The sequence below is a fragment of the Hibiscus syriacus genome, unplaced genomic scaffold (genome assembly GCF_006381635.1).
Source record: "Hibiscus syriacus cultivar Baekdansim isolate YM2019G1 unplaced genomic scaffold, ASM638163v2 tig00111993_pilon, whole genome shotgun sequence".
Taxonomy (NCBI): domain Eukaryota; kingdom Viridiplantae; phylum Streptophyta; class Magnoliopsida; order Malvales; family Malvaceae; genus Hibiscus; species Hibiscus syriacus.
In genome coordinates this window covers 1046357-1070113 of record NW_024063232.1, presented here as the reverse complement: position 1 = coordinate 1070113, position 23757 = coordinate 1046357, and the positions used below count along the sequence as shown (strand labels likewise).

At 35.6% G+C, this 23757-nt stretch overlaps 2 protein-coding genes and 1 pseudogene across 2 annotated transcripts; 1 reads left to right on the top strand and 2 right to left on the bottom strand.

Moving 5' to 3' along the window:
• Positions 1-5740: 5740 nt before the first annotated feature.
• Positions 5741-8937, bottom strand: LOC120173915 (annotated as a pseudogene).
• Positions 8938-10185: 1248 nt separating this feature from the next.
• LOC120173914 (pto-interacting protein 1-like) lies at positions 10186-12808 on the top strand. Its single transcript, XM_039180950.1, has 6 exons — positions 10186-10546; positions 10636-10745; positions 10835-11726; positions 11840-12073; positions 12164-12313; positions 12439-12808. The coding sequence occupies exons 1-6, from the start codon at positions 10304-10306 to the stop codon at positions 12589-12591; spliced, it is 1782 nt and encodes a 593-aa protein (XP_039036881.1). The 5' UTR covers positions 10186-10303; the 3' UTR covers positions 12592-12808.
• A 1145-nt stretch (positions 12809-13953) lies between these two features.
• Positions 13954-16748, bottom strand: LOC120173949 (transmembrane emp24 domain-containing protein p24delta3-like). Its single transcript, XM_039180972.1, has 4 exons — positions 16442-16748; positions 15606-15830; positions 14179-14255; positions 13954-14098 (listed from the first exon to the last, which is right to left on the bottom strand). The coding sequence occupies exons 1-4, from the start codon at positions 16667-16669 to the stop codon at positions 13954-13956; spliced, it is 675 nt and encodes a 224-aa protein (XP_039036903.1). The 5' UTR covers positions 16670-16748.
• Between the last annotated feature and the right edge of the window lie 7009 nt (positions 16749-23757).

Genomic DNA, 23757 nt, shown 5'->3' with positions numbered 1-23757 from the left:
ATTAATTAGGCTAGTCATTGCTCAGAAGGCTAGCACATAGGTATGTATTAAAATAAAAAATCTATTTTTAATTATTGTTATATAATTAGATTATTTTGATAAGAATTATATATATTTGTTTTAGTTTGAATGGGCTCCTTATTGCACCGAAGAGACAAGGATTTGCATCCCACACGACCCTCTGATCTGTTATGCTATTGTTGAGTAACATCCCACTAATCACGTGCTCCGGTAATTTGGTTTTGTACAATCAATTCCGAAAGCACCTCAAAATCTCGACGAGTTAGATAGCACCGATCGACAAGGAAAAAAAGATGTGGACTGGCTACTGAAGCTTTATGAGTGGGTCATGATATGGGAGGATCGACGTGGGTGCATTCCTTGTAGAGAACCCATTTATATGGACCATTTGACTATTGCAGATGGTTATTACGAGTGGTTCAATAGGAATGAAAAATCGTTTCTACTTTCTGAGGATACACGAGGCGGGAGAATTCATCGACATCGACAGAGACGTCCACCGTCATAACCTCATCATCCCTGACTCGTGGATGGAGAGTAGGTGCTTCCATTTCATCCTTAGCTGCAGTACCGGAACCTTCATAGCAGCCACCATCTACACCGATGTACATTCCGCAGCTGTTTCATATGGTTCTGCAGCCATATCATATGCCGCCACCACCTTTCCCATACCAGATGTCACCACCGCCGCAGAGTTATATGACCCCTCCTGGAGGATATTATGTCTTATGTTTGTATATCTAACTTAGGGTTCATATATTGGTTATTTAACGGGTCCAACATCACCACCGATGGCCACCCCACAGACACCTCCTATACAGTTTTCTCACTCATCGATGTCGATCTTTTCTCAGTTTTCCCAGTTTTCTATGAGTAGTGGGATAGTCAGTTATACACCTCTAGGGTCCTTATTCTATGGAGGTGTTACATCGTCATCTGTTCCTCATCAATAAAATGTATCTGCTCCTGATGACGATGATGACGATGATAATGATGGCGATGATGACGATGATGATGAGAGTGAGGAGTCAGAGCAAGTTATACGAAGAAATCCTCCTCGAGACAGACAACCACCACCCTGCGGAACACATTCAAGACGCAGGCATCGATAGATTCATACATTTCATTATATTTGTATTTAATTTTTTATTTACAAACAATTGTAATTTTTTAATTATTTACCGTTTAATACTTAATTTATTTTGTTAATTTTATTTATTACTTAATTCAAGCAAATGATTTTATCATTTAATGTTTTTTAATCATTTCTATTGAATCATTTTCTTGTTTAATTAATGGTAATGATCAAATGACATTAACTTAAAGTAAATGAAAATTAAATTACAGATACTTATCTTTCTTAACAACAACTACATCAAGCACAACATCAACGATTACTTGATGACAAAAGAGATGGACATTTTTTCCTACTGTGTCCTGGGTTTTCTATAATGCCCACATCTTTTGTTTTCTCTTGACGTTTCTCGAATATCCATATCACAATGAATTCAAGTGGATTTTGGACGACCGAGTTAGCTTGAATCCCTTGATGAGGTCACGGGATCTCTGTCACAGGAAACAATTCATGGGTTATAGAGAAGCTTCTTACAGACATTCCATTTGATGCAATAATTCTTTTTTGTAGATCTGTAACTAATTTAGGGTGATAGACATGACCGTTTTGCATCCAAGTTTAAGTTTATCCCCCGAGCTTGGCAAAAGCGTTCCCAAATGAAAATATGTCATTTCACCAAAGCAGTTACTGGTAAATGACGTGCCCCCTTTAAGATCGAATTGATAGCATCAACTAAGTTGGTTGTCATGTGTTCATATCGATATCCACCATCATATGCATTTATCTAAATTTTTTTATTGATGAGATTGATGTAATTGTATCCTTCCTCGCTCTTTCCCCATAACTCTTGAAGAGACTCAAATGTTTGAGGTAGTAGTTCATAACCTGAGCATCAAATGTAGAACTTACTAACTTTGTTTCTATAAAAAATGAAAATGATTGAAAGAAAAAAATAATAGCATTTTCACATACCCATAAGCACAAGTAATTGGCGCTCATCATTATTCTTGAACCTTTCATGATAGTTTGCAGCAATGTGTCGGATACAATACCTATGTTGTACATAGGGTGGTTGCCACATTGGACCCAAAGATTCCATTGATGTTTTGATCTCAGCTCCGTAATCTGAAATGACACATATTTTTCCCTCGTGATAATATGTACGAGTAAGTTTCGGAGTAAAAAAGCCCAAGAATATGTATCTTCTCCTTCAACAAGGGCAAAAGCAACTGGAAGTATGTAGCGATTACCATCTTGAACAACTGCCAATAGTAAAACTTGCTTATATTTTCCATACAAGAATGCCCTGTCGATTTGGACCACGGGCTTGCAGTATTTCACAACATTTATACACTGTGAGTAAGTCCAAAAAAACCGGTAGAATTGGCATTGATCGCGAAGCACTCGATCATTGTGGTATGCATGGAAAGTTTTTAAGTTCATAATTGTCCCAAGATTCAATCTGCGCACCACCCTAAACCAACTTGGTAGTTCGTTGTACGATGCATCATTCGCCATGAAGTTTTTTAATGGCATTCTGTTTTGTCTTCCATGTTTTCCTGTATGAGACGGTATACCCATACTGTGATTGTATAGCTGAAATCAACACAACAATAATTATATGAGAGCTTACTTTTACCACGAGCATGATGGCTTGACAGATCATGTCGGGGTCCAAGTTGGGATAATCTTGGTTGATCCCTCCAGCACAACATGTGTGAGGACTGTTGTATATGGTTAGTTCTCATAAATTGTTTTTCCTCTTCCTCTTCGATATGCGAACCATCCAAGGGAATCCGTTATCACGTTGGACACAGTGGCAGACATACTTTTCGGTGGTAGAGCGGTCGACTCTAGACTGAACAGAATTACAAATATTGTAATTCTTAATTTCCATCGTCGTTTTTTCTTTGCATGAAAACTCCATTCCTTTATATAACTCACCATCATTGATTGATGAGTTAAATCCATAGTTATTGACATTAGGCATATCCGCAAATTATGGCCCGTACATTGCACCATAGTCTGCTTCATACATGTGTACTGGAGGTTCAGTGTGCATCTTTTGTATGGGAACTTCCTGTACATTATCATCATCGGAGTCTATATTGAATTGTGGTGATTCTGGGTAAACGAATAGTCCAGTCTCAGTACCATCAGCACCTGGCTCGTGAAGAGGTTCTTCTGGTGGAGATAAGGGTTCTTCAACGCTATCGACATTTAGGTCGAACAAGCTGGTATCTGCATGTCTTCCCCTTGAACTTGAAGGCATCTCGATATTAAGGTAAAAAAAGCTCGTAGTTGAATGCCTCCCCTTGGAGCTTGAAGGCATCGTGTCAAATGGGTACTGCACAGATTGTTGCGTTGAGGGCATCTCCATATTCAGGTAAAAGAAATTGGCATATGAATGCCTTCCCCTTGAACTGGATGTGATGTTTCCATACGGATTGTTTGTGGAGCCACCTCAGTGCAGATCGTAAGAAGTTGCTGATGAATGTCTCCCCATTGAACTTGATGGGATGGCACCATGATGCAAATTTCCCATTATGACGTTAAAATCATTACTCATTACTGTAGTTGGGATGTCCACTTAATCAGCTTGTTGAGCCAGCCCATAGTGGGAGCGTAATGACATACCACGAACAACACACACTTCAATAAATTTTGCATACATCTCCGTATCGGCGTTTGAATAATGGTTTTGAGAATCAACCATCATTAAAACATCGTCATCATTCGATAGTTCGAACGTTATATAAGTTAACGGAAACACCGATGTTGGAAATATGTAATGAAGTGAGGACAGTCTTCTAGTACTTCCAACATGAACCTTTTTTGAAATCTTCGTTATGAGCTCCTCAAGAGTTATTTTTCTCTTGAAGAGTATTTTTGACAGAATGATTTGATACGAACACGACGTTGATTTCATATTCTCGAATTTCTCTATCATAGTAAACAATAGCTGAAATATGCTTCATTCTGAGAGTTTGAAAGATGGAGTCTTATTTCTGCAAAAAAAAAATAGCTGAAATACGCCTAATTAAATAAATAGTATATGAATTCAAATATAACCTAATAAAAAATTTAAAAATATTAACAATAATTTAAATAATATAATTTTATATTATTACTGTATCGACAAAAATATCTCGACGTATGATCTCACTTTCCAATTTTATAACCGTAAAAAAGTAATAGAAAAGAATTAGTACAATATATTTTTTTTCAAATAATCATATATAAAATAAATATAATATATTAAAAAATCAACTTACAATAAAAGATCTAACGAACTGGTGAAGCAAATATAGGAGGAATTGATGTTGTGATGTTTATGGTTGAAGGAGGCGTTATTTATAGGTGAGGGGAGAGTTTAAAGACCGAAAATTCAGAACCAATAATGAAAGGCGCGGATGGTGATCTGCGTCTTTCTACAAAGGGTGCTAGATCGATAAATTTTTTTGAAATGATGTCTAACAAGTAATTAAAACCTGTCAGTGTATTTTCGGGTAAAAATGCCGTATATTTAACTCTAGAAGATAACATTATATGTCATATCAAAAGATTGTAGCTGTCTAGAAGATATTTGAATCTTAAAAACATCTATAAACTCCGAAGGCTACAACGAGCAAAGATTAACAACGAAGGTGTGATTTGCGGAGAAGGTACAACAAACTCTTTTAGCTTTACTCAAAAATTTGAAATCATTGCTTTGTTTTATGACGATAAGTTAATTGAATAATGACTTGAATGTTCACCTTTTGACAGAAAGTGATGTAATAGTATCAGTTTTCTTCATAATTTAGCTACTTTATTGAAATTCATAATTTAAGAAAGTGATGTAATATTATCAGTTTTTTTTTTTTTTGTAATTTAGCTACTTCATTGAAATTCATAATTTAGCTATCCATAAGATGGCATGACAAATAGTGTTAGATATGATTGTCAATTAATAAATTTAACTATTATAGATCATGTAAGATTGTCAATAGTCGTACTAAGGTACTGCAGTCCAGGTAAGATTGTCAATAGTCGTACTAAGGTATTGCGGTCGTTCGGAGGATTTTGGACTCTGAAAGTTTCTTTGGACTTTGAAGGCTACAACAAGTGAAAGATTAACAACGAATGTGTGGTTAGCGGATATCTTTGAAATTTAAGATTCAAGTGAGAGGAAAAAAAAACTTAAATGCAGTAAAGCTTGTTAACAATTCATGTTGAAGATGGAACGAAGAGCTGCTCAAATCTGAGTTCTCTAAGAGGAGAAGAACATCATTCCCATGAGTTGGAGATGTACGAAGTTGGATCCTAAAAACATGGAACCGTTCAACTTCGCTAGTTACTTCTACAATGGCCAGTTTGGTTTCACCGACTGATATGCACTTGTTTTCCACTACTAAGATTTATAAATGTTTCTTTCAGTGGCCGGTGACACGACTTGATTATCCTCACAGCGTGATATGATTGCCACCACAGCACGTGAACAATGTATTCCATAAGAAAAAGAACCTTTCCCTGAATTAAAGATGTCTGATCGTTCCGCTGATATAACCCCATATTTTACTTCATCTGAACGTAGAATGTTTAAGAGTATATGTTGCATACAACAGAAAACAAAGATGATGAAATCCTTTGATACAATTTCAGTGAGAATGTAATATTGTTTTCTTTTATTTCCAGGTTTGATTATTTCTCGTGTCCTACATTTCTTAAACACTGTATTCCAAAGAAAAGGATGCACCCACACAGATGAAGGACATGAATTCATCAGTTTTAATTTAAACTAAATGCTCTTCAATTGATTCTCAAACTGCTTGTGTTTACGAGACAAACCACGACTGCATGGCATGCGTTGTTGACTCCTAGCTTTTCATATTTCAAGGTTTGTTCTTGGCAAGGTTTTTCAGCTTTTCGTTTGCAGCCACAAGTTCAGCAGCTATTCCTGGTTCATTGGCTGAATGTCCAGCATCTGGTACAACCTGTGACCACACCAATACAGTATTTTTGTACATTACCTTATCAACAAGCGCTGTAAAACACAAAAAAGTCTCTAAGGTAGTGTAATTGCATGCAAATGCAGACTTGCAACAAATTCTGAAAGCGTCAAATATCAATGAGATTATATCCTTCAACAAAAGGCTTTGATTTATTCCGGCAATCCAAATGTAAAACATCATCTTCAAGAGACACTTTAGTTCTTACCTTTAAATCTGCCTCCGGAAATGCTCTGTGGAGATCCCAGGCTGACATCATGGGACAGCAAACATCATATCTTCCCTGTTCAAATGGTTCAAGGGATATCAGACAAGTTGGTCTTAATTCAGGTCAAATGTCGCACACTGGAAAAATTTAAGCGTAAGAGGACATCGGGCTTCTTTTGGTACTACCATGAAGCAGTTGGAGTCCACTGCTTCCAAGTATCAAACCGACTAAGTGAAGCAAACAGAACCTCAAGAAGAGTATCAAAGTAAACAGGGCTGAAAACTTGAAATTCATCGGTTTGTAGCACTTTGAGTTAAAAAGCATCTTCTGAACAAGCAGAAGGATCGTCTACTTGTCTGGAATGCTTGGATATTAAAAGTTACATACCTGTACAATTGTAGTGTTAATATGCCTTATTTTGTCAACATTGTCCAACAAGAACGAATCCGAAGGAAAAAATCCTTGATTCACAAAGTAATGGTTCTCAATCCTTGCGAAAGCCTAAACACAACAACGAAGAGACATGCATCAAATTTTCATTAAAACTATACAATCTTGTTTAGTGTATTCCATGATTTCCAGCTCTATGCCAAACTGTAGGTCTTCTAGGGTATACGACTTACCAGTGAAAATTGATCATCATCCCCTCTCTTAATGTTTTCTTCATTTGGTAGAAGATGGGCAGTCATCATTTCCCATTTGGTCCATGCTCTAGCAGCTGCATACTAAGAAGTTAACCCAAGAGTTAACGAAGAAAATAATTAGTAATTTTTCACATAAAAAACACTGCACTAACAATTTGTAGCTTTAATAAAAAAAAAAAAAAGGCTACATGAAGGAAAGCAATGTATCCGAAACAAGATGACTCCTCTTACTTGTATTTCCAAATCATCAGAATGCAGTCTCTTGTGGTAAGCAGTGACAAAACTCTCTCTCTCGTTCTCCGGAATATGATCCCTAAACGGTTCCCAAGCTACATATTTTGAACAAATGAATAACTATTCAGCGATTAATTTTGCATATTTAATCAGCATCCGAAAGAGAAACATAAAAGAAATAGTGTCAAAACAATGCACATAAAAGATGAGTTCAATCAGTAGTTCCTAATTAGTTCAAAATTCATTAAAATGTTCCAAACCAAACAGCTTTCCATGGATTTTGAAATTAAAATATCATGGAAATATTAACAACTTATCTTACAACATTAGAACGACTATCCTTAACAAATAGACCAGCAAATAATACGTATGGAACATACCATCAGGGTAAATAGCAGCAGCAGCACCTTCGTAGAACCAATCAATCTCCTTCTTCCGCAAAAGGAATATCCCTCTAAGGACCATCCCAGTAACCTTAAAATAAAGGCGGGAGACAATCAATTCAAGCAAGGAAGTAATTAGTGGAACTTCAGGTGACCTGATTGTATGTATCAAGAGTTTTAGTCAACAAAATTTCGCACCTTCTCGGGATGTGATTCACTGTAAGCAAGGGCAAGTGTGCTTCCCCATGAGCCGCCAAAGACCTAAATAAGCAGAAAGCAATGAAAAACAGTACATTTAACTGGCCTACAACTGCCAACCAAACCTCATATTGGTTAAGCAATCAAAAACTAGTATATTAGTCAGGGATTTAAATTTCGGCTGTGACAGCATTCTCAGTTGCTTTTATTGTGATTGCGGACATAAGTCACTGCTATATAGTGGCCGCTACTTTGATAGCAGACCACTATTTAAATCCCAGATATCAGTACCTGCCATTCTTGAATTTGCAAGTGTTCTCTCAGCTTTTCAATGTCATCAATTAGATCCCATGTAGTATTCTCTTCCAAGCAAGCATGGGGAGTACTCTTTCCTGCACCACGCTGCAGCACACCATGTATATCTTATAATTAGAGAATTAGAGGTTAAAATAAGAAACTTTTTTATGAGTTTAACATGAAGGAACAAAAAGCCACCTGATCAAATAAAACGATCCTATAAAATTCAGGATCAAAGAACCTTCGGTTACTTGGGGATGTTCCTCCACCAGGTCCACCATGAAGAAACACAACTGGCTGCAAAATATGAAAATAATGGTACACAAAAACTAAGGTAAAAAAAACATCCCATTAGAATTCCTAATTGATGGATACAATCAATGGATACTCACATAGCCATCTGGGTTTCCTGATTGCTCCCAGTAAATTGTGTGAACATCAGAAACCTTGAGAAAACCTGTGCCATAAGGCTCTATTGCTGGATAAAGATTCCTGTTATGTTCTTGAATTTCTCTCCCTGACTCCATTATATATCACTTAACTGCGTCTCAGTCTTATATCCGACCCTTTGTTGCCTCAAAGATAGCTTATTTTTCCCTGCAGAGAGTGAACACAGACGAATTTCAACAAACCCAAATCCAGAAACGAATAAATAGAAAAAAAAGAGAAATCGCATATTTTCAGTAAAAAAAAAGTAGATAAAGAGCAACAAGGAAGGAACCTGGGAAAGTGAAATTTTTGGAAACCGAAGGGAAGGGTCGAGAGAAGGGAACGGAAGAAGGAAAAGTGGGCAGTGAAGAGGGAGTGTTTGTTTTTGAGGCAAATTTAAGCCCTAATCTCATTCTTACTTTTCGGGTTGGTCAAAAACACATAGGAAGAAAGAAGACGATTAGGCCAACAGATAAGCATCGGATCGGGCATTGGAATTAGATTCCTAGGCGAATAAAACTTACACGTTTGGAATATTTGGTGGTTGTCTTTTAGTATTTGATTTTTATAAATATCTAAATATTAATCATTCGTTGTACTAATTTAATTATTGGCTTACGGTAATATTATCCCTTCCATTATATACATTATGTTCAAATAAAAATATATAAATTATTATTTTAAAGAAAAAATAGTGAGAATATAATGATGAGTAAACTACACGTTTAATACTCAATTTTATTTTTATTCCATTTTGATCACTCAATTATTATTGTTTTCAAAATCAGTACAACGTTACGATTTTGGCTACCCATCATTAAAAAGTTAGTAGAACTGTTGACTTAATATTTTTTTATAAAAAAATCAATGATGATGTTACATTATAGGGACGAAGCATATCTAGGGGCTACTCCCTTATTTTTTATAATTTAAAAATATACATAGGTAAATATTAAATTAGTCCTTCAAATTTTAGTTTATTTTAAATTTCCCCTTTATTGTCTATGATTAATTATATTTTGTCCCTCATTTTTATGGTTAATTATGATTTGCTCCCTTAAGTTGGCATCTTGACTCCGTCTATACCTTAAGATAACATGTCAACATCATCCTTACTTTTTTAATGGTGAGTGAGCAAAATGAAATCAAAATATAACATTATGCATAATTTTGAAACAAAATATAGTTAGGTGAACAAAATGGAACAAAAATGATAGTTGGGTAGATTACTCTATGGTATAATTCACTCAAAGTAAAGGGAAAATTCAATATTTAGTATCTAAACTCTCACTTTTTTCATTTTGGTATCCAAACTTTATTTTTTTTTTTCAAAATCTTACCCAGTGTTTGGTTTAGGTTTCATTTTAGTATCGTCGTTAAAAACTTAACGGTGATGTTGACGTGTCACACCATAAGGTAATGACATGTCATCACTGGAAAAAATTAAAAAAAATCACTTCAACAGATCTGTTAATTTTTTAATGGAAGGTGACCAAAAGGAAACTAAAATGAAACATTAGGTATAATATTAAAAAAGTAATAGTTGAATAACCAAATGGAACAAAAGTGATAGTTGAAGTTTAGCCAATGAAATAAGGGGGTATATTCTAACAACTTTACCTAACAGAAGTAACTGCTTAGCTAATTGTGACGATAAGCAAAGCACAAACCACCGCCAACAAAAACATTTAAAGCTGCGTCCGACGACAATGAAGGAAGAAATTCCCAAACCCTAAAATCCGCAACAACAACAAAAAAAACCCCAGAAATCCCTCCTTATGAAATGGAATGGTGCCTGAAGATTATTAGTTATATATCCAGTGATGGGTGGAAATGCAAAGATCAATTGCAGAATCATGTCATACCTGAGCTGCAGGACGGTGAAGAACAAAACGATAATTGTTGGTCTAAAATCCGATAATTGCAGCAGAGAAATGCTGCTCCAGTTACTCATCCTGCTTGTCAAATCTGGGGACAATGTGTTAGCAATTCATGTCCAGGAAATGAATGATGCTTTTGATCCCAACACTTTCCACATCCATGAAGATATCTGCAAATCCAAACAGGTATGAATCAAGAGAAATGGATTAGAAAACTGGGATTGATTTATATCTGATTGATGATTTGCTTATGCGGCATGTTTTTCACAATTCAGGTCGATTTTCTTGTTAAAATTTGTACTGGGAACTCGTATATATCGGTTTTATCTCATCAAGTTCGGGAAAATTATGCTGCAATCCTAGCAATTGGGTGCAACATTCCAGGGTAATGATAAATGAAGCTGATAAATGTGATTAATGTTTAAGGTTTATGTAATTATGTGTCTGATATTTTGATGATTGTGTTTTCTGTAGGCCGAATGATTCGTCTGTAAGCGCTTGTCTGAAAAGTTTGCCTCCCACATGCACTCTTCTGGTGATGGATGATGCTGGAAGAATCCTAATCCAAAGGCAGCGAACATCCCAGCAAGGTTCTACAGGTGTACCTATTGAATCTTGTTTATCATCTTCCCAGATAAACTCTGTAGTTGATCAATCGACGAGCTCTCGTCTGCTAAAAAAGTCCTTGACAACACCATCGTCATCGACATCACCATCAATGTGTCAATTTGACAGTGATGGGCATTACGTTCTCAAGAAGACGTTTCCTGAACATCAGTTTAAGAAGTCATTCACTATGCCATCTTCTTCTGCATCATCATCGTCGACATGGCAAACTGGTGGTGGAGGCCAGCGGAATCCGAAGAATGTGACTGCAACGAGGAGGTTTCACAGGATGGCATTCCAAGAAACAGTGCAACCCTGCAGGCGGTTTAGACTGGAAGAGCTCAGCATTGCCACCGATAATTTCAGCCCCAGTATGGTGATTGGAAAGGGAGGAAATGCTACGGTATATCGAGCTAACCTCGAGGATGGTCAAGCTGCAGCTGTGAAAGTCCTCAAAACCATGACTTGGTCCACAAAGGATCTTCTTCGAGAAGTGGACACACTATCCGGCATAGAGCATGAGAACATAGTTGAGATGATTGGATACTGTGATAGCAAAGAATTGCATGCAATAGTTTATAACCTTCTCAATGGAAGCTTGAAACAATGTTTACAACAACTCAAGTGGGCCGAGAGGATGACTATCGCAATCGGTGTCGCCAAGGCTCTCGAATACCTTCACCATTGTTGTGAACCTCCCATCATTCACAGAAATGTGAAACCATCTAAAATACTTCTCTCTGATAATTGCCAACCTCAAGTAAGTGCTGCACCAATGTTCAAATGTCTTTGATGCTTACTAATTCAACTTAGGCTCATAACGTAGCAACATAACTTTCTGCACTTTCTAATTGTGCCGGATTTCTTTCGCAGCTCTCGGGTTTCAGAGCAGCAGTAGTGCATAACCATTCTTATCAAGTCCAAGCAAACACAAAGCCAGTCGACATAGTTAGGACATTCGGATACTTGGCACCGGAGTACATGGTGTGTGGAAAGATTGATGAAAAGATTGATGTTTATTCCTATGGGGTTGTGCTGCTGGAACTTATTACAGGGAAAGAAGCTATTCAAAGCACTCACAAAAACCTTGAAAGCTTAGTGCTTTGGGTAATTATATTGACAATGTTAAACCCAATCAAGTTTTTATATCCCAAAGCTTTAAGTTTTTTTTTTCTTTTCGGTTCAACTATCTTGCAGGCAAGATCTTTATTCCGGTTTGGCCTATGCGAGCGCTTAGTTGATCCTTGCTTGGACAAAGATTACAAGAAAGAAGAGATGGAAGTAATGATGTTTATAGCACGCCTCTGCCTTATGCATTCGTCTTCTCAAAGGCCGACAATGAAAACCGTAATCTTCCTTCTTTCGTCATTTAAATAACTCGCTTTTCGTCACTTCTACAGCACCATGTAGTGTGCTTTGAGTTCTTCCATGATCAATTAATGAGGATCATGTTCGTTGGTTTGTTTGGACAGATACTAAGGTTGTTTGAGGACTCAGAGTATTGGTTAGAGATGCAAAGGGAGAAAGATCAACTCCTAAATGGGTTTGGTTCCATAGGTGAAAAAGATTTGTTGAGACAATATGAGTTATCAAGTGCTGGAACCAGGGGATGGGATGATACCTAGATAAGTTGTATAAGTTTTCGATTTTTATTTTTTCCTCAGAACAAAACTGGATTTGCTCATGCAAAATAGATAACCATCCAACCAGATTTGATCTCTTCTCACCTATTCACCATGCAAATCTATATCAACTATATGCCAGCATGAGCAAATTTTCTCAAGTAGTGTTTATGCTATGTAGCAATGCAGAATCTATTATATTTCTTACATCTTTTGTTTGTTAGAACATGCTTCTTATATCTAGCAGGAATGGATCGAGGGGAGCGGATGGAGGCAGATGTCCTCCTGAAAATTTCAAAGTATCATATATTTTAGATATTTTCTTTGTATTATATATTAATAATATGTTTTTACCCCTAAAATTTTATAAACTTGTCAACCTAAATTTTTTGAAGCCCTAATATAACATCTTGCGTTTGTCCCTGTATCTATGCATTCAAGTTAGAAATTCCTGATTATAAGATTTGATTGTCAACTGAACATTCATATTTTCCGGATCAGAATCAATATTTTTTGGTAAACGAGATTAGAACAATGCTTGAGCATACAAGTAAATCATTCTCTTATTGTTCTGGTAAAAGCAGATTAGCTGTGAGAGTACAAAAGCCTTGTGCATTCAATGTGCCGTTACCACAGCATGCAGTTTTCACATGTGTAAAATCTGGAAAAGAAAATGAAAGTGGATGATCATTAGATCATATTTACAACCCATATATTAATACCATCATTCGACTGAAGAATGCTTAGTGAAAATTTGAGGTTTATTGATGACATTCATTGTCATATCAACTTCATTTCCAAGAGAATACCTTATGTTCTTCTATTCAGAACTGAGGTTCCTCGAAAGGGGTCCATTGCTCAAAAGAAAGCCCTTGCCTGGTTGTTCAACTTTATTGTTCATTTTACTAATGGTGTGCACCTTGAAATTTTATTTATATTTACTCATACGAAATTTTTCTAGTATTAATATGTGTCCACATTGAAAAATATTTCCAAATCCGATAATGAATCAACTCCTCCAAACATTCATGGTTAGCTTGAGAAAATCTTTTGAGATGGGCAATACCCGACTGGTGAAACACTTGATGTGCCAAATTTCCATTCCCCAAGACTAATTAGATTCTGAATATAGGAGTACTTTAGTTCAAATTGACAAAAATAAAATCCTTGTTAGGCATGAAGTAGTTGTTCATCTAAGCTATGTTACTCGGATTTCGGGTGAGTGTCAAATAAAGTATGATTCTTATATATGTTATAATGTGAGAACACAGCATTAAATCAAATTTTTTGTTTTGCAACATACAGGAAAAGGGAATTAAGGAGAAAAGAATTTACTGAATTCCCTCATCTGCCAATCAACAATCTTTATATAAGCTTCTTGTTTTGGAAGAAACTCTTCAAGTACCAGACTTGCAGGCTTGAAACAAGGATGCAGATACCCAGAGACATGAAACTAAACCACGCGACTTTAGCGTTTGTGGTCTCACTCGTACTCACCATTTCTGCTTCTCTGTTATCCATTAAGGATTATATCTGATCAACTAAGGATGCTTTAAACTGCACAGTCTCAACAGTAACATTACCAAATACCTGCTTTTCAGATACAGTAAATTCTCATGAATTGCCTCCACCGCTCCTTCCAGTTTCGTCAGCTCCAGCTCAACCCCCTTTTATGTAAATAGCCAACGATGAAACACACACATACGTCTACAGAAAAAACACTATTGTAACATGCACAAATGGTCCCGATTATAAGATGCGGTTTTGTTAACTCTTTTAACTACTAAAAATTATAAAACGATCCCTTAATTATAAGACGTTACTTTGTTAAGTTTCAAAACTATTGAAAGTTATAAAATGATCACTCGACTATATGTTCCAAACTCATAATTTTCCGTTAAAAATTGGCAGTTGACTGAGTTTGGCGTTAACTTGTTGACAGATATGATAAAATCTTATCTCATAACTGTTTGATTTGTAGTTTATGGATCAACTATTCCTTTGCATTATATCATAAAGCAGTGCTTGAAACATTATGTTGTCGAGCCAATGCTTGTAAGCAATGGAGGTGTCAGTAGCTTTAATAATTTTATCATATCTCAATCAGCATGTTAACATCCAGTTCAGATAACTATTAATTTTTTAATGGAAAAGAATGAGTTTGGAACATATGAATAGTTGGATGACCATTTTGTAACTTTTAATAGTTAAAGGACTCAAGAAATCAACATCTTATAATTAAGTGACCGTTTTATATATTTTAATAGTCAGTGGACTCAACAAAATATTACACCGCAATCGAGAGACCATCTGTATACCTTATAAAAAAAAGAGAATAAGAAAAAATAAGAATTTGAAAACAAGCATGAGAGAAGTTTCATCTCTACGTAAATATGTTTATACTCATCAAGATTCAAGAATTCCGGTTCATATCATTTGCCAAACCAATAATAAAATTAGGTAAATTACATGTTAAGTACCTAGTTTATCAGTTTTAATACGTTTTAGTATATAAACTTTCAATTTTTTAAAAATTATACTTAATTTTTAGTTTTTGTTTATTTTAATACCTTGCCATTAAAAACTTAACACGTTTAGTACATAAACTATCAGTTTTGATCCGTTTTAATACCTAATTTAAAAAAAATTCAAAACTTAACGTTGTGTTTTTAAAGGGCACTAAAATGAAGTAAAAACTAACTTTTAGGTATAATTTTGAAAAAATTAAAAGTTTAGATACTAAAACAGACCAAAATTGATAGTTAAAGTATTAAATGCGTATTTTACCCAATAAAATTTGTAAACTTAGAACCTAAACTATCTCATTTCCTTTTCTATAGAATTTGTTGCTCACAAAAACAGAGGCTTGACAATGAAACACCACCACACAAGTTTGAGCATCTCAAAAAAAATATTTTGAACAATAATTTTATATGCACTGATGGGAGCAGGACCAGCCATGGCCATGGTTCACAAATAAAGGTGAATGATGGAAATTTAGAAAAGGAAGTTCCCACCTGAAGTTTTTCTTTTCTGGCAACTGCCTCCCAGTCTTTAGTTGCAATTCCAGTTTTCCAGTCAATATTGATAACAACTTTACCACTTCCGGCAGTACCGTTATCGGACCAGAAACATGCTAGGTAATTGCCGGACTCCTCTGTTGTGAACGCAAATCGCCCGTAAGTCACAATCTTCATCACATTCTCCCTGTGATGAAGATTGTTTCCAAACGGAGATGTCACCTACACAGTTACAAACATTGAGTTTCAAATTCACCTTAATGCCGGACAAGGCCTCATAATGGGCAGGGATGGACCAACAGGTTCTAAAAATTTCAAATTCTTGTATACTATAAATATTTTCTCTTGAAAATTTGTTTTCAACCCTTTTAAAATTATATAAATTCACCCCTAATATGAAATCCGACTTTCGTCCATGATCATCGGATCTTACAATTGAATAATGTAATCAGGGACGATGAATGAAAAATTTTAAATTTTCATGTAATTTAAATATTTTCATTGTATTTTTCTGTTGTTAATCTGTTTTGGTCTCCTCAGCAATGTAATGCTATATCTCTGTTTTCCCATAATTCTACATTTTTATCGAAAGTAAGCAATTTCAAGCATAAGCAACAATGAAATCTGATTCCGAAACAAGAACAAAAATTCAAGCATATGCATAAGTAATTTCGATCGAAAATTACATGGAAGTTTAAAGTTAGTTTCAGTTTGTCTAAATTATCTACTAATCAAAACTGAAAAGAAAGTAACAAACCCTAATAAACATTTCTTAACCAGATCAAAAGGGGGAAATAAGGAAGGAAAAAGTAAAGGCGAAAGCGGTATTAAACCTTGACGGCAATGGGAGCAGATTGACCTTCTCCCATGGAAACCACTACATAGTCTGCCAAAACAACGACATTGTTGTGGATTTCCTCGGAGACGTAGTTAGTACCGGTTTTGGGAAGATTCAACCAAATGGCGTCACACACAGGAGCACTACTCAAAGCGCACAGTAATAATATGACGAACAACGATGGGAATATCATTGCCTTGGGCACGTTCGAATCCTTTATCATTTCCAACACAAAACGAATTATCTTTTTTCTTTCTAGAATTTGAGGTGGTTTCTTTTGGGTGAGATCGGAAAATTTTCGATCGAAGGTCGAGCACCAACGAGGCAACGGCCACCTCCGCTTCGGTTTCCTTCTACTTCGTTAATGTTCTTTAATATTTATAGTTTATAGTTTATTCATTCAAGGGTAAATTACTTATTTTTGCCATCCATGATCCATCTATGACTTTGTTTTTATTTGGTCATCCAACTATTAATTTTTTCAAAATCATATTTAATATTAGGTTTAATACACTTTTAGTACCTAAATTATACCTCAAAATACGATTAGTGCCTAAAGAATTTTTTTGCTAATAATAGGTGTCTAACGTTTCCAATGTTACAGTTTTAGGTGCTTTGATTGTCAGTGGCTGATCTGGAAATATATTTTAGAGTGGGCACACACATTAATTATTGAAATTTTTCGTTTGGGGTGGACGCTTATAATAAAACAAAACGCTAATACAAAGAAATATGGATTTTAGGATGGGCACATGCCCACCCCGGACATGCTTTATATTTGCCAGTGTGGATCGTAATGGTCGTTAAATTTGATTTTATTTGACACGTGTCCACATATAAAATTTAAAAAAACTTAATATTATAATTAAAAAAAGTCAAACCCCCAATTTTACATCTTCACCCATCGATTGTCCATCGTTGGTCCATGGCTATCACCGCTGACATCATCAGAACTGTCTTGTCGCCACAACAAGATCCAGTCCCCCACCCATCGTGAAACTATGTCGATCATCGTGAAAAATACCATGAAGGTCATCGAATTTCTAGGTTTTACATTATTTTTTTCCGGTGATTTCGACGACTACAGTCGTCCGTATGTTACACGATTGCACCCGTTGAGTTCCTCGTCATACTCCGAACAAAACGCGACTGGCGATGACTCTTCGTCGTGGTAGATAAGAAGGAGAGGGACAACAATAGGAGTTCGATTTTTTTAAATTTTTTTTCTTTTTTATTATTATAAAACTAAAAAAATTTAAAAATATATTATAGGTAGCTAAAAATTTTAAAAATATAACAGTAGACACCAAAAAGTATAACAGAGAAAATGTTAGGTACCTATTGTTAGCAAAAGATTCTTTAGGCACCAAATCATATTTTGAGTTATAATTTAGGCATTAAAAGGTGTATTAAGCCTTATATTATATTTTGGTTATGTTTTAGTAATCTTTGGTTTGGTTAAGAAATTAACATTGATATTGACTATCACGGTAAGATAAAGTCATGTAAACATCAAAAAATAATAAAATGATAAATTACAAGTTTAATACCCAACTATCATTTTTACTCTGTTTTAGTCACCCGATTAATTTTGTTTTAAAATCATATCTAACGTTATGTTTTAGTTTCATATTGTTCACCCAACGTTAAAAAATTAACAGTGATGCTGACGTGTCACTAGAAGGTAATGCCACTTCTAGTTGGCAATTGAAGTTCCTTGGCACTGACTAGGATATCTAACAATACGATTGTCCTATGCTAAGGTAAACTCAGGTGTCTTAGTTGTTTCCCGAACATCAAACAATGCTAGTTTTATGTCATCCAAAATGTTTCCATTTCTAGTTGTTCTGAGTTTAATTGTTGTTCTCACTTGTAGTTTTATTTCGTAACATTTTGATGTTATTGGGCCCCTAAATTCTAACCCTTTAACCATTTAGATTATTTATCCAAAATTATACGCTGATAACCCTTCGATATCGTTACTGGCCCCTGAGTATCGATACCAGCCCTTTGGTATTAATATTGAAAAGGTTATTATACGCTGAAAAGGGAGGGTAGTATCGATACTTCTAGACCGAGTATCAATACTTATATACTATGGTATTGATACTGTCACGAGTATCTATACTAAAATTTTCTTCGATGTTTTGAAAAATACCTCAGTATTTATACACCTACTGGAGTATCGATACACTACCCCCAGTTTTGATACTCCCATGAGTATCGATACCATAAATGGCTACTGGAATCTGCTAAGTGAAATCAATATTGATACCCTCCTACGAGTATCAATACCCAATGTACGAGTATAGATGCCTCTAGCCTAAAATCCATTTGTTTTAACTATCTAAGGAACAATATTGGTATTGTTCTTCTAATACAGATACCCAAACCGAGAAATGTCCTATTTTGTGCACAAAAATGACTCTCTAACTCACTCAACAGTTCTGCTAAGGTTCCCAAGCATTATTAAAGCTTTATGTATGGTAGTAGGGGTCATAATATGTCCATAAACATGCTGAAAAACATCAAATGTTGAATTCTACCATGAACATGCCTAATAAACACCCCCAACCCGTACTCGACTTGGATACGGATCCGAGGTGTCACAATGACTTTTCAAACCATTAATTATTAAAAAGTAGTTAAAAATTAAACATTTATTTGTTTAAATGGTGAAACCTATAATTAAAAGGAAATATGGCAAATTCAAACTCAAATTGAAAATAAAACTTGCTAATTTACATAAATACAATAAAGTGTGTTTACAAAAACTGATCAGAGCATATGCGATATAAACATTTATTTACATGCCAAAAAAATTAATATAACAACAAAACATACAACTTAAATCGTTTCTGATATGATCTTCAGTAGAGATATGCTGTTTTGACTTATCCTAGCTCTTTTCTTCAGTTTTCTTTGAACCTATGTGTGAAAACACTCACACGCTAAGTCTTTGACTGAGTGAGGCAATAAAGAGCATAATAAAATAGTAAAACATTTAATCTTATACTTAACTTTTATAAAACATCATAGAATAAAGAAACCATAATACATTTCACAAAAAAAAAACATATAACATCATGCACTATTCATTCATGTTATTTCTTTTAATAGCCCATGGTACATTACTGAGAACTCAAGGTATGTGAGTGCATTGAGGTTGTGCACTGGGTTGCAGTCGAAACTACCACATAGAATTGCACCGAAGTGTTGCGTAGAATATGCACTGAAGTACCACGTATAAATGTCCTGAAGGACCACATAAATATGTCCCGAAGGACCGCGTAGAAATGTACCGAAGGACCACATAGAACCCTCAACTCTTGGCATAGAAATTATACCTTTATCTCTCATATCACATACTTTTGGGCTTTACCATTTATACAGTTCACATAGCTTATGTCACATATTCATATCATCACATAGATCAATGTTTACATAGTATGGAATATAAACAGTACATGTTCACTTCGTAACAAAATCAAAACTATGCTTACATTCATATAAACATGTATTCATAGCATTTAATAAACTTTCAAAACATTGTTTAAACCAAAACATTGGAAATAGACTCATTGCAAGTCTTCTTTTCATAAAACAATATATATAGTAGTATGCACTCACCTTGGCCTCACTTAGTCAAAGCAAAACCCTTATCACTCTTGGTAGATCTTATAACGTTGAATCGTATGAAACTTGCCTTCATTCAATATCTACAAAATAATACGATCGAGATGAATATCGGAGTTTGCATTACTATTAATCAATCCTCAATAACTTAAGTTATACGAAACACTTAATTCACAATTTCAATATGAATAGTATCAGTATCCTAGGCCCAGTACCGATACTTCCTCACTATGGTATCGATAATATCTTTCAGTATCGATACCCAATCTACATTCTAGAATTCGAATTACAAAAAAAGGTACCTGTCGAAACGATTTTTCCTTAAAGGTGAAAAAGGTGAGATTTTGAAAACCACATTAATTCTTAATTGTCCCTTTTTAATTTAAAAACAAATGCGATTTAAAAAACCTCTCGTTTCGAAAAATTTTGAATTTCCTTTACGATCGAAAAATACGGTTCGAAGAGTCGCCACCAATCTTTGATTAGGGTGTGATTGGGCACCCAAAAATTCTTTGTCATTTTAAATAAAAATTAATTTTAATTAAAACAACAAATTGAGGTCTGCGTGATCAAAATCTGAGTTCGGGAGTCGATTACGTTTGGGGAAGGATTAGCACCTCCACAACGCCCTAAATCGGTACCTAATCGATTAATTAACGTATTTGCAATGAACTTTACAAATTCGAATTTATTTTGATTTTTGAACTCATAAAACAAAGATATAAATTTAAAAACATTCAAAAGCACTCAAACAAATTAAATTAAAATTACCAAGTCATTTTAGAAAGATAAAGAATGTTCGATTATTTACAAATATCGAGACCAGATCTTAAAGATATAACAACATTTTCTCGATATATTTAAATAAACGAACATTTCTTTTTCTCTCTAAAATGACTTGGTAATTTTAATTTAATTTGTTTGAGTGCTTTTGAATGTTTTTAAATTTATATCTTTGTTTTATGAGATCAAAAATCAAAATAAATTCGAATTTGTAAAGTTCATTGCAAATACGTTAATTAATCGATTAGGTACCGATTTAGGGCGTTGTGGGGTGCTAATCCTTCCCCAAACGTAATCGACTCCCGAACTCAGATTTTGATCACGCAGACCTCAATTTGTTGTTTTAATTAAAATTAATTTTTATTTAAAATGACAAAGAATTTTTGGGTGCCCAATCACACCCTAATCAAAGATTGGTGGCGACTCTTCGAACCATATTTTTCGATCGTAAAGGAAATTCAAAATTTTTCGAAACGAGAGGTTTTTTAAATCGCATTTGTTTTTAAATTAAAAAGGGACAATTAAGAATTAATGTGGTTTTCAAAATCTCACCTTTTTCACCTTTAAGGAAAAATCGTTTCGACAGCTTGGCGACTCCACTGGGGACTTTTTTTTAGAGAGTCAAGCCGATAGTCGATTAATTAATTGTCTTTGCAATTGAAAATTACAAATTCGTTTTAATTTGATTTTTGATCCCTTGTTTGGTTTTTAATAAGTTTTGTTTGTATTTTGATTTCTTTAATTTAATTTGATTGACAATTAAATAGTTGTACTGATCTGTTTGCTAATGATTTCAGAATGATTGTGTGTTTTGGGAATTGATTTTGAGTGTTTTTATTGATTGTTTTTCGATTTTCCTCACACACTGCACAGCTGCATTATCATAACATGAGCTAAAACCCCGCTCCGTCCTATTTAAGTAGGAGTGAGAGACTATGCCCTCGTGTGGTTTTCACCTCCGCATGGGATAGTGGATCGCTCCTGGAGCTCACGCCTTATGGTCCTCGTGATGGTAATCACCTCCGCATGGACATAAGGAGGTGTGTTCCCTCGAAATTGAACTCGATCCCCTAAAGCCTGTGATGGGCCAGGATTGAGGGTTCGGCAGCCCAAGGGGGCACCGGCAAGGACAATTCGAGAACCTATTGCTTTAGAACCTAACCCGGCATATAGTGAACGTAGAGCCCGAACTTAGGTTGAACTAAACCCGAACCTTAAGAATCCCGTGAGGAGGGTACACAAGGAAAAGCTTTTTTGAGTCATTTATTTTCATTTTTTTTCGAATAAATGCACGCGAACTAGATATCATGCGGTTAGGTTTATTTTTTGAACAAGCATGCGAATTAGATATCATGCGGTTAGGATTTATTTTTGTGGATAACAAAGCATGGGGGTAGATATCATGTTGGGTAGGATCTGATAAAGCATGATTGGGTAGCCAGCATGTGGGTAGGATTCTTGAATAAATTATTATCCCGACTTAATTGCTTTATGTTTACTAACCGATCTTTTGTTGTTTTTGCCTTGTTTCTTTTCTGTTTTGCATTGCATTGTCCATTACATGGTGTTGATTTGGGGTCGATGTCCATATAGAAGGCCAGTAATATGGAACGAACGGTTCGGAAAGAGGTTGAGGACAATGCAGATGTTCTGAGGTGGTCGGAACAGTCCTAGTTGACCAATGGAGACAGCGTGACGCCTGGATATGTGTCAGAGTTATTTGGTTACACTCACATCAACGTACGTCAGAATGATCTGAGTGAGCTAAGAGAGATATGGGGAAGATGGGAAGCAGCCGATAAGGAGATGTTTTATCAGTTGTACGGCGATGTTCCTTGTCTTCTGGATGTTCCTATTGACCGAAATCTGTTTAGAGCATTGGCGCAGTTCTGGAATCCAGCTTATAGCTGTTTCACATTTGGTATAGTGGACCTGACACCAACAATAGAGGAGTATCAAGCTTTGGTCCGTTGTCCGAGGTCCCAAATGGATAGAATATATACCAAGCTGCCAGTCACTCCTTCATTTAAGAAGAAATTACTATTGATGACCGGAATGAGTGAAGATTGGGTAATCAGAAACATTAAGAAGAAGGGAGACAGTGAGTGCATCTCTTGGGCTGCTCTGAAAGAAGTAATTGCTCATCATCCTGATAAAAGAAAGAAGCTTGACTTGTTTGCTTTAGGGATTTATGGGCTTGTTATTTTCCCAAAAGTGCTAGGATATATAGACGTATCAGTTGTTGACCTGTTTGAAAGATTAGACAAGCGCGTGGATCCTGTTCCAGCTATTCTAGCTGAGACGTTCCGATCTTTGAGTTCTTGTAGGCGCGAGGGAGAAGGACGCTTTATAGGATGTGCGCCTTTGCTGCTAGTGTGGATTCTGAGTCATTTCAAACATGTTGAAAGAGCACCAGGACGAGTATTTCTAGACGGTTTCTCACCTTTGAAGGACTTTCTTGCTAAAGAGTGGCCTGGGGGTTTTACTGAAGAAAAATGGATGGTCATCTTCAAGGATATCAGAGATGGTGATATTTTGTGGCGAGCTTCGTGGAATACCTCTTCGGATATACTTTACCGATGTGGAGAGCGAGATTGGGTTCCTTTGCCAGGTATATGGGGTTCTGTTGGGTATGCACCGCTACTAGTTTCAAGACAGTATGGGTCAAGGCAGTTCATTCCAGCCACATGGGACTTGGTAGGGTCGGATTTTGCATTCAAAGGAGATCAGTATAAGGGTAAAGTTAAAGGGGTTGCTGAGGCTTGGAAGCAAACTCGTCGCGTGAATTTGTTTACCTATGATCTCGAGTTGTCTCAAGAGTACGAGCAGTGGAGAAGCGGTCGAGTAAATGACAATATCCCAATGGTGAATCCTGAAAATATTCAACCAGTG

What these genes read in the sequence shown, in the direction of transcription:
- LOC120173914 (XM_039180950.1), top strand. Translation starts at nt 10,304, where the DNA reads ATGGGTGGAAATGCAAAGATCAATTGCAGAATCATGTCATACCTGAGC. An exon ending in ATATCTGCAAATCCAAACAG is followed by an intron (nt 10,547 to 10,635) that starts GTATGAATCAAG and finishes TTCACAATTCAG; the next exon opens with GTCGATTTTCTTGTTAAAAT. An exon ending in AAAGGCCGACAATGAAAACC is followed by an intron (nt 12,314 to 12,438) that starts GTAATCTTCCTT and finishes TTGTTTGGACAG; the next exon opens with ATACTAAGGTTGTTTGAGGA.
- LOC120173949 (XM_039180972.1), bottom strand. Translation starts at nt 16,669, where the DNA reads ATGATAAAGGATTCGAACGTGCCCAAGGCAATGATATTCCCATCGTTG. An exon ending in CCAGAAAAGAAAAACTTCAG is followed by an intron (nt 14,256 to 15,605) that starts GTGGGAACTTCC and finishes TTTACATAAAAG; the next exon opens with GGGGTTGAGCTGGAGCTGAC. An exon ending in TTACTGTATCTGAAAAGCAG is followed by an intron (nt 14,099 to 14,178) that starts GTATTTGGTAAT and finishes AATGGATAACAG; the next exon opens with AGAAGCAGAAATGGTGAGTA.